Genomic DNA, 16,207 nt, shown 5'->3' on the forward strand with positions numbered 1-16,207 from the left:
CCTGTAGAATAAATTTGTGCATGAACATATTGACGCCACAGACCCCCAAAGTGGTCTAAAACCAGGGCCTTTCGTGCAGGCCACCTGTGCTATGGACGGGTTTGCCCATGTTTTGCTCACAGCCGGTATGTGAAGGCTTTGCTCTCCTTACAGGCCCACTCTGATGAAAATGATATTTTTGGTGTTTTTAACAAGTTCTTGTGGCGTTTCTCTCATAATTTCTCAAAATTCAAAATGGCATTTCTGGGTGTTTTGGTAACGCTTTATAATAGGTGTCCTTAATAAACTATTTATAAGACATTAACAAGCACTTTTAATGTTGTAGTAAGCTGCTTATAAAGACATTTATTAGCAGTTGTAAATGTCTTACAACTGACTCACAAGTTCAAATAAGCTGCTTATAAACACATTAAAGGACTCATTAATAAACTATTTATAAGACATGAACAAGCACTAGAAAGGTTGTAATAAGCTGCTTATAAACACATTTATAAGCAGTTGTAATTGTCCTTAATAAACTATTTATAAGACATTAACAAGAACTTTTAATGTTGTATTAAGCTGCTTATAAAGATATTTATTAGCAGTTGTAAATTTCTTACAACTGACTTACAAGTTCTAATAAGAGACTTATAAACACATTAAAAGACTCATTAATAAACTATTTATAAGACATGAACAAGCACTAGTAATGTTGTATTAAGCTGCTTATAAAGACATTTATTAATCCTTCATAAAATGCCTTATGAGATAATAACAGTGTTGCTATTAACAGTTTATTAAGTGTTTTGCAGCCCCCCAATCTAAAGCGTGATCAAATAGGGGTTCATATTCACAAGCCATTTATAAACTGCTTGTATGGGATTAATAAATATATTTACAGTGTTCTTATTAACAGTTTATTAAGTGTTTTGCAGCCCCCCAATCTAAAGCGTGATCAAATAGGGGTTCATATTCACAAGCCATTTATAAACTGCTTGTATGGGATTAATAAATATATTTACAGGTCCCATGTTAAGTGGACTTACATTTTCTTAAGTCCAGCTGCTATGACTTAACCTCAAAACTACACCACCTGGATGAATGAGAACCTTTACTGACAGTTTGAGTGTTTTGCAGCCTCCTAAAGTGTGGGCTATGTTTTGCCACAAACAAAAGCAAAGTACAGAATATGAAAAATGCCCTTTATAACATTAACCAAAGCCACAAACATATAACAACTCTAACACATCACAACAACATTGTGGATAACATTTTAAACTTTCAACAAACTTTAAAAAAAAAAAAAAAAAACAATATCTGCCCTTCCCAAGGGGCAGTAACTGTCCACTTTTTTTAAAAGTGTCGATTGTGTCTTCAATTTGTGAATTTGCATCAATTGTGTCGATGCAAGCTTTTGTAAAGTCGCTAAGTTTCTTTTTGGGATTGTGAAACTGTTTTAGCTCGGAGTACTTCTGTGGGGCTGCAATGGCAAGTTCTGCCACCGCAGCACTGCACACAACGGTGTTCCGATCTACTCCCACTTTTCTGAATGCTGCAGTTAATGTTTGTCCTTTGTTGAAGGCCTTGAGGACCTTTCTGTAACGCTCCACCACCTCATCTGGGACACGTGCTGAAACATAGAAAGGATGGTCAAGCAATGTTTTGAAATTGTGTACTCTGCATGTTTGCATGACATATATTAATTATCAAACATATATGTTCCTGATTTGATGGTCTAAAACTCTCTGTGTCCTGCCCCCTAGAGGTTAAAACAAGGTACTAAAGTTGAATTTTACGATTGGTCTATTTATGTCTATGTCCCATGTCATTTCAGAGCTTTCGTGTCATACTTTACATCTCCAGCATATAAAAGCCCTGCCCATCTTAGATTGTGTAACGGTCGGACGTGAAAGTTAGACAACAGTTGTTAAGTGTAATTGTCATTTAATCCAGAAAACTCTGTCCTGGTGATGGGATTTGGAATGAACTTTCACTCAGGATTCTTTGCTACTATGTTAGCTTCATTTTATCACTCAGACATGGTTCTGCAAACCCTCAGCTGTGCAAGCAGCCCCACTGTTGGGCATTGCTGAGGTCAGTATCACTCCCCATACTAAATAGGCAGTGTGAGTGTAACCAACCCTCGCCCCGCCACTTTTTTTCCCCATTTTTTAAATCCGGGCTGGGAGTGGAGTCTCCAACTGTCCTGTTGTGTTACCCTTTAATGGAATACACATCTCATCATTTTTATATGTTAACTATCTATACCTGTCACATTTGGGTTTCTGTCTATGTTATTACCTCTCTGTAAGGGGACACACCATAGCAATTATTTCTCAAGAAAAATTGAAAATCTGAAGTTACCTCTTCTGACATGTTTGCGGGCTTTGATTTGTCTCTTCTTTCCACTCTTGCCTCTTTTTTTCTTCTTTTTTGGTGTTCCCTTCTTCTTCTTTCCATTCTTCTTCTTCTTCTTCTTCTTCTCTTCATCTGAAGATGAAGACTCAGACGAAGAGTCAGATGAAGAATTGCTGCATGAAGAGTCACTCGAGTCTGAAGAACTGCTTGATGTACTTGCAGATGAACTTGACTGAACTTGGGAAGTTTTTTGTTGTTTCCCATGCAGCATTATGTCATTTGTGGAGGCTTGTGGAGGATGTTTTGCTGCAGAACAAAAATATAATTGTTGCAACCCAAAAGCACAGTGTAATTTTTAAGCTACTACTTTTATTAAGAAAAGGCAACAACACTACTTGTAGTATGTGGTGTTGCTTGCACATACCTAGCTGTTCTTTCAGAAAATCTTTTTCTGCTGACAGCTCTTTGATGAGCTCCTCCTGCCTCTGAATTTTTTCTGTCAGCTTTTTGATTTGTTGTTGCTGTTGTTTTGTAACAAGCTGGGCAGTAGGTGACACTTCAGCCTGATCTGTTAGGGGGAAAAAAATAAAAGTTTATCATTTAAAAGACTATTTGGGATTGGTAGACAACATTAAAACAACATTTTGAAGAATACATTTTTTGTTTTGCAAATATTAAGTAACATTCTTATGGTACAATTTTTAAGGGATGGTCAGCGCCAAACACACAAATCTGTATGACTGCTTCACGATCTCACTCAGATTTTTACGATGAAGGAAGTCAAGATAAGTGGGAGATTTTCCTAAAAAATCCTCCATGGCGTACATTGCAGTCAGCTTTGTTTTTAACTAGGACACATCAGAAAGTGCTCCGCAGCTCTGTGTCAAACTGGACAAGGCTGCGTGTGACTTCCTGAAACTTATGTCCAATCAAAAGGTCCGAATACCGTGACGTTGTCTTAGCCTGCTAGAAGTGCGTGCTGCAGCAGTTTTTATTTCGACTGAACTTGAGAAATCCGCGATGGGAGGGTTAGGGTTAGTGAAATGTTAATACAATAGTACATATTTCACCATTAATTTTGTGACATTATATGGGAAGCCGAGCTTCCCTTGCAGTCTTAAAGAAATCGCCACTGGTTTAAATGCTCCAATGTGAAAATACGTCTGTCTGAAAGCAGCATAACCGTTAGGGGTGTAACGATACGCTAAAATCTCATTTCGGTTTGATTCAGAGTTTCTTAGGGCTCGGTTCGATACGTTTCGGTTTGGTACTGATGTTTAACAAATCTGCCTGATATTTTATAAAGTATTATCTTATTGTTATTTATTGTGTGTGTTTTTCTCCCTTGGGAGATTAATAAAGCTTTAATTCATATATTTTGGTATTTTTACTGTACAAAAAGCCAGAAAATAATTTCTTGCAAAATGCATTTATTGGTTTTATATAAGAATAAATAAAATTGACCTCTCTAGGGGATCTGCTTAATAAAATAAGAAAAACTATTAGCTGCCAGGAACTAAAAACTTTGAATAATTAATACTGGCATGAAAAATTAACTTGCACATTTATTTTCTTGTAGACTGAAACAGTCGGGTCATGCCGTTTTAAGAGCATTAACAGATCTATTCTGTGGCATACACTATCTTTGAGTAACGATGTCAACACAACAGAGCATTCCCCACAGGAGAGCGTAAGCTAAGCATTAGCCATCCTGATCCTGTGGACATGCGCACTGTCACCTCCATCACCTGATAGCTGTTGAAGCTGAAGTGCAATGACGTTTTTGGCCGTGGAAGGCGGATCTTCCTTCGGGGTTCACTTACCCGTGTGGACTTATTGCAGTTCTCCATAACTGAGCTACACAAACTAAACGCGCGGTCACAGAAACTGTTGCGCTGCGCGCGACAACCTCTGCACCCCCCCCCCCGCCCCCTTTCCTACAGGCGCGCGAGTGCAGAAACCAGTGAGAGTCTCGGTGGAATACCACGAATAACATTAGTTCCGCCTCAACGCAAAGTTAATACATTTGCGGGGAAAAAATAAACAAACCGAAAACCGAAACGGTACGAACGTGAACCGAACCGAAAGTGCCGTACCGAAACGTTTCGGTCCAACTACGTGTACCGTTACACCCCTAATAACACGTCATAAACAAAATAAATATTAATGGACTGACCCATTTGGAGTTATTTGACAAAATATAATTAAAACACGATTCAGCTATTTTAGGTCTTCAGAGAAGGACTTGACATATTTGTTTGTAGCTTACCAGGGAGACGTGCTTCATCTGTTTGCTTCCTCTTCATACTTTTCTTCAGCTCGGGCGACTTCGCCCTTCCAGCTCCAGAGCGGGTGTACATGCGGCTTCGGACTTGTGGGACAGACACAGTGGATAACTATAGCGAGCAGCAAACTCTTACTAAGCTTAGCAACGATTGAACAAAAGCTGGGCCTGCGCACTAAGAAAATGTAAGCAACCAATCCAGTAGCGTTTAATTTGTACGACAGTCCGTTTCGTAGTGGGGGGATCAAAGTTGTCGATAATGATTGGAGATTAAAATTGGCGGCAAAAGACTGGCGGCAATAAATTCAAACTGGTTGTATGAAACTCAGGAAGGCGCTTTTATTAACGTAAGAAATGACCTTAGTTACCAGACTGCGGAGGCTCATTTTTGCGGGCAAATCTAAAAGAAAAGCCTTAAAACTGATCAAATGGATGCAAAAAAATCATCTTTTAAGAAGGGAAATGAAATGCAGCATCTGTCACAAGCGAATGAAATTGAAAAAATGGAAGACAAAAGACCATTATGCTTGGTAAGTATGATTGTTGTTGTTTTTTCAGTACATAATGGCTGCAGTTATTAAAAGAAAAATGTTGTGTTGGAAATTTTGGTTGAAGCCGATTAAGTTGATATAATTTGACTTTGCAGGAAATGTCAGCGTGCTGTGCATAGAGGAAAAAAAAGGGTGAAATCGATTCGACACAAGTCTCTATTCCAGCGTTCAAAAATATCCCTTTTTGAATGGATGCAGTTCATATACAGGTATGTGACTGTCTCCAACTATGATATTCACATCATTGCTTTTTAAGGTGGTACACATAAAACCAGGAAACTCTTCAGCTTCATACACGTTCCATTGATTAAACTGCTCTTGTACATTTTGTTGACCTTTCTTTTGTTTAGGTTTAAAGATGTTCAAAGGTTGTACCAATATGTTACATAAAGTATGCTTTTGGCGTAGGAGCAAGCATGCAAAAAAGAAAAAATAATAACTGAATAAAATATCATAAAATTGAATTACATTAATCTAACATAAGAAATTAATTTGGTATGGCAGCTAGAAAAATATTTTAATATATTTTTTGATATTAACTAATTTCACATACTAATACATCTATGTATTAATACCAAAGTAGTAAAGTATTGATTTTTTAAATTCATACTTTGTATTTAATACATAAAGGTATTAATGTACAAGTTTTCTCAGAGAAATGCCAAATGCTAAATAAATTAAAAATAAAATTTTGCTGGTTTAAAAAAATTTAAACCACAAGTTTTGGTCTGTTCCTGATCCATCACAATTTGAATAAAGAAAGTCATTCAATTTTAATTTTAAATTATTTTCTAAAAGTCCTTCAGCATGAGAAAAATTCTACAAGAACATGTTAAAAACACACAACAAAGATGTTTATTGGAGTGTGTCTTTAAGGCAATTTGAGCTTGTTTGACATAAAAGCATTAATTGTCTGAGGTTGTACTTGTTTTCTCTTCTTCAGATTTTCCCAAGGTTTGCGTCTACGGCAGATTGATATGATAGCAGATAACATAGCAGCAAGTTCTACCACTCTCACAAAAATGGCAAAAAAACTACGCCAGGTCTGCATTACTGCTGTTAAAAGAATGAGGCGAAACAAGGGACAAATCATTGGTGGACGACATGAATTTGTTGTGATTGATGAGAGTCACTTCCGACATAAAAGAAAGGTAAGCAGAAGGCAGCATAGAATACACAGAAAGTGACTATTCGCACATAAATTTCTAAATACGTGTGACCAGTGCTGAAAGTTTTTCTTGGCTGCATGAACCCAGAAGAGGGTTTTGGGCTACGGTTAGGATAAGGGTCAGATTAATTCACCACGTGGTTTCCAAGCACAGCTGTTTCTGCAACTCACCTCTCCCCCAGGAGATGGGTCAACTATAAGAGTAAATTTCACACACTTAGGGTGTGTAACAGCTAATATAACTTTGACTTTAACTTCAAAAGCATGCAACAATCAACAAAATCCAGCCTTGGACGCACTTAAAATAAATGCTGGCATGTAGAAATGTGCATCTTGGTTGCACGAATTACGTGTGGCTAATGTGAATTTCCATCAGTTTTTGTGCTTGAACTCACATAAATATGTATGAATAACATCAGCCTTTAAAAAAAGCCCCAAAGAAAGACATCTATACTGAAACAAGCAAAGGCATTTGTGTTTGGAAATAACAACTGTCATACAAACAGTATTCATTCAAAATAGTATTTGGGGTATAATAATCATCAAATACTAACTTTCACATATGGTGCAACCAGCACAAAAAAGTGATGGAAATTTATATTGGCCACACGTAAAATGTGCAGCCAAGGTGCGCATCAGTGTGTTGCCTGCATGTATTTTAAGTGGCTGAATGTTGTTGTTGGCTGCAAGTATTTAACGTTAAACATAAAGTTAAAGTCCCATTAGCTGTAATGTACATAGGTGTGTGAAATGTGCTCTCCTGGAGGAGCGGTGAGCTGCAGAAACATCTGCAGTCAGGAATCACTTGGTTTAACCCTAACTCGTAATCTTAACCTCAACCCCTTCATCTGGGAAGGGAAAGGGGTTAAGGTTTCATCTTATTTTGAAAATTGCCTGCAAATAGTCACTTTCTATTTTTTAAAAGATGTTTTCTGTTACATTTTTCAATACGTACACATGTAATGCTTTTGTAATTTTGCAAGTAGTTGTTAATAACCAGTGTGTAATATTAAAAGAAGTATAATTTATCACCAATTCTTGATCCAATACAGTAGGTGTCCATATAATGAAAATCTCAGAATATTTATTCTTGCACCATTAGTCAGTCATCTTTTTTTACATTAAAAAAAATCATTAGCCTAAAATTTTTGTGTTTACTGTTTTTGTGTTAATCCTTTTCTTTCATTTTTTTAAACAGTATGGGAAAGGAAGAATGGCGGGAGCATGGAAGAGAAAGATGTGGGTTTTTGGTATGCTAGGAGTCCAGGGGCAGAGGAGTGGAAAGCCAGTTTTGAGACTTGTGAAGAAACGTACTCGCAGAGAACTTGTACCACTCATTGCCCGCCACGTGAAACCCGGGTCCACTATTATGAGTGATGAGTGGCGAGCATATCGCATCCTTCCTGCTCTTGGGTACAAACACTTCACTGTTAATCACAGTCAGTTTTACGTAAATCCACAGAACGGTGCTCACACACAACATATAGAAAGGGCATGGCGGACCTATAAAGAGCAAGTATGGAGGCTTCGGGGGAATCAAACTGAAGATATGCTACGTGATCACCTCTGTTTGATTGAATGGAATGAATGGCTTGCAAAAAATATCACAGTGGTCCACTTGGACGGTTACTACACGACATTAAGAAAAAGTACAATTGATCCACTTAATGTTTTTTTTGTAATGTAGGAAGGGCAGATATTGATTTTTTTTTTTTTTTAAAGTTTGTTGAAAGTTTAAAATGTTATCCACAATGTTGTTGTGATGTGTTAGAGTTGTTATATGTTTGTGGCTTTGGTTAATGTTATAAAGGGCATTTTTCATATTCTGTACTTTGCTTTTGTTTGTGGCAAAACATAGCCCACACTTTAGGAGGCTGCAAAACACTCAAACTGTCAGTAAAGGTTCTCATTCATCCAGGTGGTGTAGTTTTGAGGTTAAGTCATAGCAGCTGGACTTAAGAAAATGTAAGTCCACTTAACATGGGACCTGTAAATATATTTATTAATCCCATACAAGCAGTTTATAAATGGCTTGTGAATATGAACCCCTATTTGATCACGCTTTAGATTGGGGGGCTGCAAAACACTTAATAAACTGTTAATAAGAACACTGTAAATATATTTATTAATCCCATACAAGCAGTTTATAAATGGCTTGTGAATATGAACCCCTATTTGATCACGCTTTAGATTGGGGGGCCGCAAAACACTTAATAAACTGTTAATAAGAACACTGTAAATATATTTATTAATCCCATACAAGCAGTTTATAAATGGCTTGTGAATATGAACCCCTATTTGATCACGCTTTAGATTGGGGGGCTGCAAAACACTTAATAAACTGTTAATAGCAACACTGTTATTATCTCATAAGGCATTTTATGAAGGATTAATAAATGTCTTTATAAGCAGCTTAATACAACATTACTAGTGCTTGTTCATGTCTTATAAATAGTTTATTAATGAGTCTTTTAATGTGTTTATAAGTCTCTTATTAGAACTTGTAAGTCAGTTGTAAGAAATTTACAACTGCTAATAAATATCTTTATAAGCAGCTTAATACAACATTAAAAGTTCTTGTTAATGTCTTATAAATAGTTTATTAAGGACAATTACAACTGCTTATAAATGTGTTTATAAGCAGCTTATTACAACCTTTCTAGTGCTTGTTCATGTCTTATAAATAGTTTATTAATGAGTCCTTTAATGTGTTTATAAGCAGCTTATTTGAACTTGTGAGTCAGTTGTAAGACATTTACAACTGCTAATAAATGTCTTTATAAGCAGCTTACTACAACATTAAAAGTGCTTGTTAATGTCTTATAAATAGTTTATTAATGAGTCCTTTAATGTGTTTATAAGCAGCTTATTTGAACTTGTGAGTCAGTTGTAAGACATTTACAACTGCTAATAAATGTCTTTATAAGCAGCTTACTACAACATTAAAAGTGCTTGTTAATGTCTTATAAATAGTTTATTAAGGACACCTATTATAAAGCGTTACCGGTGTTTTTATTTTCAAATCACTTTGAATCAGGAGTAGGCACAAAAATGCTGCTGGAGAAAGCTTGTAGCAGTGAAGTAGGTGCTACAATCAGCAAAGTCTCCTTGCTCTGCTCCATTCTGATCATCCACTTGCAGACAAATAGATCCATGAACGGCTTTGTTTTCCTCGTCTGAGCTGGAATCTGGATCAGAACTGTACAGCTGGATATACAATATTGGGGGTGTGAGGGGCTAGTGAGTTTAGCGTGTGTAAACAGATGGATTATGGGAAAAGGGGCCGGGCTTATACCGTGTCAACTGTTCTATCTATAACTGAGAGGTGGATTTGTAATGAACTCCTGGCACTCTGCAGAAACTATGTCCTAAAGAACGACAGTTTTTTTCCCTTTGGCTAATGACCACTGGAAATGCTTTGACATTAGATCAAAAGATGATCGGTGTGGGACTTAAGCTCCTGTGTTTACTCTGTTGAATATCAACGAGTGTCTTGACATATTTAAAGAGTTCAGAGTCTGGGAAAAAGAATGTTTTCTGTCCTCCTGAAGCCACAGCTCCCGTCACTCCTCTCAGGACGACAGACTCCTTTATTTTGAATCTCCCCTCCGGTGACTTTGTGTGATCATTGCTGTCACACTCTAAATGAAATACCCCGCTACTGGAAGAGGATGATGTAACGCTCCTTTAAGAGAGCAAATGCAACACCTGTGAAGCTCAACATTTGGGAGGGAAAAAATAATAAAATAGCAGCATAAGAGGTTTATTTTAAAGCTGGTAAGCAGTTCAAGTTCTGATTAATAATATGAAAATAAAGAAGGTTTTGGGTGGAGGAGAGTTTTTGCAGGAGGATCTTCGCTGCTTTGAAAGTGTTGTGTCCACACAAGCACGATAGCTGTGTTTCTACAGGCCTAATGTTTCCTGACATTCTCCAGTTAAAGTATCATAGAGGTAGGGTGATCGCCTCTGGCTAGCAGGAGAGAGACTGCCTGGGGCCTTTTGCTTTGGGCAAAGAGTGTGTGCGCTGGTGTGTGAAACGGCCTCTCCACATGCAATATTCTCTGTGTCATCAGACTAAGCTGCTAAACAGCGTGTTGAAAAGAGAAGGAGGGAGGGAGGCGGCCGACGCTCTGCATTACAGCCCAGCTCTGCGCAGCTCTTCTCTTTTAATGAAGGAGGAAATGAAGAGCAGACATGAAGGAAGAAGAAAAGGAGGAAAATCCTTGTTAAGTTGACTCTTTTTTTTTATCTCATTATACTTCCTTCTGTTTTTGTGCCTGCAAAGAACACTCTGATCTCTGTCAGCAGCATCGCCGAGAGAAAGCTCTGCGGTCCGTTTGTTGTGGTTTTTGATATAATCGAGCAAATTTGTAATATTCTGAGCTAAATTATTCAAGCGGCTAAATCTCTGAATTTCTGCTTCCCTTTGTTTTTTTTGTTTTTTTCAAAGCACAAGGCAGACTTTAACAATGTGAAACTGTAACACATTAGCACTTCCAGTTTAATGTTTTTAGGCAGAGAAGCTGTTGTTATTCAAGAGATTTGTGCTATTGTAGGTAATAGGCTGATGTTTGCACAAAGCAGTGCCTCGCAGACGGATTATTAAGGCATGGCTGTAATAGTTTTTGGCCTGTAGGTGCCAGCTTGCAGGAAGAAGTGGGAGAAAAGGGAGGGTCAGCGTACAGTGGTCTATAATGGTGCCTAGTGTGCGTGCACACAACAGATGAAGTCATTTCACACTTGTCTGTGAATGAAATGAGAGCCTGGCGATAGCATCTCCACTCGTGCCCGCTCTCTGCCAGCCAAGCTTTTGATCTTCCCGTTCGGCGCTGAAATGATCTTCTGTCCAAGTATTTTTTTTTACAGCGAATCAGTGCCGGACAATTCTCTCCCTCTGTCCCCATTTTCTCTCTAATTCCGAAAAGCCGCAGAGCCGAGAGTTCAAAGCTTGAACCCAGATGAGATGGGCTTCACTTGCGAGGAATTACATTAGCGCCCGTCTTCCCCCACGTGCCGCAATCCGTCGGAAAGGGAAGTGAGTGGGTTCATAACTTCGCATGATGTTGTAAAAGGGAAAAAAAATCCTAAATTCCATTTCAACAGGCCTATGAACCTGTCTAAAGGCATTTTTGAAGCAGAATTAAAACTGGTGCCAGGCCTGAATATCCACATATCTACAGCAATCTAAAAAAAAAAGGTGAAGTGACACTTTGATTCAAAATGACAGCCACAACTGGGGGGAAAAGCCATAGCAACCATTTTGTTTTTTGCATGTCTTAATATAAACAATTTGTGCTGTGACTTTCATTTTTATTCATTTAAGTAAATTTGTACAATTTTCTTTGCAACCAGTGTTTACACCCATCACAATGACATTGATAACAGATGTACAGTACATCAAGGCATTCAGAATGAGACAGACTTTAACCTCTTGTGGCAACATTAGTAAAACAATTTATATCTACTGATCATGTTAAAATATGTAGGAAAGTCTAAGGAAAACATTGGTTGCTAGGGAAAGTTTAAAAAAAATTGTGAGTTGGAAGCCAAAATTTGGTGCACTTATTTATCATCCCCAGACATTAAAAAAATCAAATGGTTGCTATGGACCTTTCGCCTTCTTGGCGCCATGGCTGCTACTAAATGTGTAGCTACACTGTACAGATTAATGTTTCCAATCCCTCATTCCTAAATCCACCTGTCTATGACTTTTTTTCCCCCTTCTTTTATGTATTTATGCCAAACAACTAATGATGAGTTGGTCAATAAATCAGTCAGGAATTTTAGACACTTGAAAAGTAACTATCCGAAGATCTTAAGGACTCAAACTTAGACTGTTCCTAGGGTCTTTTGGTTTTAGTTTAGTCCATCAATATGGAAAATACAAAAACTTTTTGTCATGATTCAATTTATACAAACCTTATCATTATCATCCATTATCATTATAAATACTGGGGTGACTGAAAACTTTTTTGTAGCAAGCAGAGGGAGGAGGCAGAGTCTGTCCTGGACAATTTCACAAAAATGATTGACTATTTTTTACATTTTCTAACAACCTAAATATTGTCAAAAACTATTTTTAAGCTTTTAAGTTTATTACAATGTTCATTCCTTATAAAAAGAAACCCCAAAGTGGTGTTTTGATCCATTCACACATTTCTTAGTATTTTTGAGCACCAGCCCCTCCCAATCCACAAAAGCAAATTTCATTGAAGAAAAAGGTTCAGTTCACTGTCTAGTGGGTCTAGATGACCCAACTCCCAATGTTAAAGTGCCTAGGATAGCACAATGGTTACCACGTATGTTTGGGTGTTATCGTGAACATGCTTGTTCTGCTAATGTCTGTTTTTTTACATGTTGTAAACAATGTTGGGAGTTACATGTTTGGTTAGTACTGTAATGCAGCCAACACTCTAACGTGGTTTTACACCATAGGTCTTCCAGTTTGCCCTATAGTGTGGAAAATATGTTACACTTCTTTGTCTGTCAGCTGAGGACAACCATCCACATCTATCCGACCCTATCCTCTGCACACTGTTTCAGCTCTTAGTAGATGGATAAAGTCTTTGTTGTATCCAATTTAAAGATGATTGAATCTTTTATCATTTTTTTCTGTCTATTTTGATCTCATTCCTATAGCCTTCCTTTGGGTACATGTAATCTTTCAGCGCAGCTGCCAAAATCTCTAATCAATTATCCTCATGCTGGCCAAAAGTTTAGAAATAAGAGAGAAAGCAGATCCTTTTCTTTTTTTTTACAGAGGAAAAAAAAAAACAAGCGTCTCAGCACGTCAAAATAGACAAACAAATTCCCATCCTGGAAGCTCACTCTCAGACACACAAAATGCGCACATGTGGAGAGAAAGCAACATGTAGGGAGAGAGAGGTGAGCCATGAATCATGGCCATTATCATTAGGTTAAGCACCAACCATCCCCAAAGGCAGAGGAAGGCACTGTGGAGAATCGACACCCCAAATGAGCCTGATTATTATTATTGTCCTCCAAATGAGAGTGATTAGTATTGATGTCTAAATGAGCACTGGGGTTATTATTGCCACCATGATTATTATTGTTATTATTATTATTATGGTGGTGGTGTTATGAGGAGCCTTGCTGATCTGTGCTCCGTTCACTTTTAATTCCACAGGCTGCCTCTCGCGTGGCACAAGTGTCACACAAAGCGAATGCATGTGCACACGCCCGCACGGACGCACACACAAAACGGTTCGCATTCTTTTTAAAGACTCCTGACGTGTGTGACAGAGCGCGAGCGCGTGATCCTCCCGAACCTGAAACAACCTGGAGGAAAGGGTGCACACAGCGAAATGTCATGGAGCAGATGGCTCCAGTTCCTCCAGACAGACTGAATAAATCATCACCACATCTGAGCAGATTACTGAAAGGAGAGAACAGCTGATAGGAGAAAGTTGTGTCTGTTTGTTCAGATGACATGATCAACGTGAGGGGCCATCATCCCTACCGTTTTGTTTTTAGAGCTAATGGGAAATGCGGCTCTTTGAGCAAACACAGCTGCCAGAGTCTATCGTTGTGTCTTGTTGGAATGTTAAAACTAGGAATCTAAAATGTTCCTCTTTTCGTTCTAGGCTGTGAGTTTATTGGGTGACGCTCCCCATCAGAGTTGGGCCTCTGTGTTTTTAGTCTGGGGGACGTTGCAGTTGTGTGTGCATCAGGACGGCTGCCAGATCACTGCAGCGATTGGCCGATGTGACAGCCGTCAAAATGCGCCGTGGGAGGCGAAGGGAGGAGGCGGGCTGCCCAGCTGTCACTCACTGCCAGTCACAAGTCCAGCTCAGCTAACAGTGCATCATCTGGGCCTACACACATGCATACAAGTAAAAGAAAAAACACACACAAACCCACACCAGCTTTTCTGCCCACATGTTCTGTTTAATCCACAAATCTCCATGTGTTTGTTCCTAAGCACACAATTTCTCTAAAAACACGCTGCACCTCTTTACCATGAGCAGCTTTACTGCATGTCGTCCACAAACACACACAGTCGTCAGGCGTTCAGTTTGACAGAGTAATTATGACGTCTCACTGTGAAGGAGCCCTCAGCTGAAAGGTGAGAGTTATCGATCGCACAAAGGAGGAAATTTATCACTGTCCAGCCGCTCAGCTCTGACAGGAACCCAATCCACTTAGAGGGTCAAACTGCTCAGGTCTGCCCAGAAAACACAGCTCTACTCACAAGAAACCACTAACCAGAATGAAGGCCAGACAAAGGGGCAGGAGGGAACATCAAGAAAATTCAGGTTTTTACTCCGAAAATGTCTTTGTCTTGCAAGAATTTCCTTTAACTTCAAACATTGCAATTTTCCAACAGAAACACATAAAAAAGTTGTCAGGTAAGACATACATAAATGCTAAAACTGATAAAAATTCAAAATTATCCGCCATATGCTAAATTAGCAAACAAATGCTAAATCTGCTAAAAGTTTGAAAATGAAATACTAAAGTGTAAATTAGTTTAAGAGACCCCTTTTATTCAAATTTTTAAAAAAGGACAAAGTTTATGCAAAAACACCAAAAAGAAAATGTATCCCAGCAGAGAGGTCACGACGTGCCTCCAAAAATTGTAGGATGTTTATGTGTGATAAAATTGATCATTTTTTAAGTCAATGAAGTAAACAGAAAATGCAAATGGTGAAAAGATTCTCAAGCACTGCATAATGAAGTCGGATTTCAGTCTTTAAATTGTTCCCCTAAAACGTGATATAATTTACATTATAAAGTAAAAAAAAAGGTGTTTAATATACTAAATTTGTTGTTTACTAAGAAATAAAGTGCAACAAGCCCTAAAAACAATTCTGAAAAGACCAATTAAATGTTAAACATTGTTAAATAACATGTTTGTTAAAAAAAAGTGTGCGACAGATGAGCTCTAGATAAAAATGTGTGCTTACAAGCTTTAACAAGAATTGAGAGAAACTGGTTTTATTTCACGGTCTGAGTTCCTGACTTTTTTCTGTGACTGACACATTTTGGTATCAAGCTTGTATCTACAGACTGGGACACTTTCCAAATAGCACTCAGGCTTGTGTTGTTGCTAGGATAGTGTAACATGGCGGCACTGAGCATGTTGTAGTTCACTAAAGCCAGGGGCCAGCAGGCAGCAGCTCAATTTTCTAGGAAACGTTTGACACAAACTGAAATAGGTTTTTTGATGACGGCTCTAGAACAGCAGGAAAAACTCAGGAAAGCTCTGCGCACATGTCCGGATGATAAACACAAAACTTCATTTTTTAATCTCCATAAATTAAATACAAATGTTCAAATTAACTATTCTTAAAAAAAATGGTTGTATCTACTTTGAAGTTTCATTTAACTGCAACCTTTTCTTTTTTTTTTACTTCTGTCTGTGTATTCTCAGTGGAACATGAGGTTGTCACATTCATGTCCATCACAGACTTGTCCTGAAGTCGTTTTAGAGTCAGCTTAAAAAAGATAAAACGGCACTAAATCTGACAACTGTTTTTACAGACCACGATGATACTACCACCATGTTTCAAAACGATAATATGCCACTTCAGGAACAGAAAAAAATACTTTTTTTTTTACTTCCTTTGCCTTGCATAGCTTAGTCAAAGGTAAAACAAGGGAAAGAAAAAAAATGTAAAGGTTTTTAGTCTAATCACTACGAATTTAGAGATGTCCAGTGTGGCTGTGTTCAACTGTAATCTGGCTTTTTAGAAAATATATTAAACATGGCTGCCTACATGGTTTGAGGAGCAGAAAATACATGCATCCAAAAAAGATATTGTATATTTTACCAGAGAATGGCCAAAGCGCTCAAAGTCCCCATTCCATTGAATATGATCTGTCTGCCCTGACAACATTAGC

The 16,207-nt window shown here is 38.0% G+C and overlaps 1 protein-coding gene and 1 pseudogene across 2 annotated transcripts; one reads left to right on the top strand and one right to left on the bottom strand.

Moving 5' to 3' along the window:
* Nucleotides 1-724: 724 nt before the first annotated feature.
* On the bottom strand, nucleotides 725-4,750 carry LOC111947105 (uncharacterized). The gene is made up of 4 exons (XM_023953251.2): nucleotides 4,610-4,750; nucleotides 2,765-2,908; nucleotides 2,347-2,646; nucleotides 725-1,612 (listed from the first exon to the last, which is right to left on the bottom strand). The coding sequence occupies exons 1-4, from the start codon at nucleotides 4,698-4,700 to the stop codon at nucleotides 1,194-1,196; spliced, it is 954 nt and encodes a 317-aa protein (XP_023809019.1). The 5' UTR covers nucleotides 4,701-4,750; the 3' UTR covers nucleotides 725-1,193.
* A 228-nt stretch (nucleotides 4,751-4,978) lies between these two features.
* LOC111947104 (uncharacterized) lies at nucleotides 4,979-8,169 on the top strand (annotated as a pseudogene). The gene is made up of 4 exons (XR_013654022.1): nucleotides 4,979-5,154; nucleotides 5,271-5,384; nucleotides 6,119-6,326; nucleotides 7,542-8,169. The product of XR_013654022.1 is annotated as an uncharacterized LOC111947104 (transcript).
* The last annotated feature ends 8,038 nt before the right edge of the window (nucleotides 8,170-16,207 follow it).

This window comes from Oryzias latipes, chromosome 24 (genome assembly GCF_053564925.1).
Source record: "Oryzias latipes strain Hd-rR chromosome 24, Olatipes_Hd-rR_3.1".
Lineage (NCBI taxonomy): Eukaryota > Metazoa > Chordata > Actinopteri > Beloniformes > Adrianichthyidae > Oryzias > Oryzias latipes.

Bases quoted from the DNA above. Each gene is read 5' to 3' on its own strand.
- LOC111947105 (XM_023953251.2), bottom strand. From the start codon at position 4,700: ATGTACACCCGCTCTGGAGCTGGAAGGGCGAAGTCGCCCGAGCTGAAG. The intron at 2,909-4,609 runs GTAAGCTACAAA...TCCCCCTAACAG, and splicing joins AGATGAAGCACGTCTCCCTG to ATCAGGCTGAAGTGTCACCT. The intron at 2,647-2,764 runs GTATGTGCAAGC...TTTGTTCTGCAG, and splicing joins TTTTCTGAAAGAACAGCTAG to CAAAACATCCTCCACAAGCC.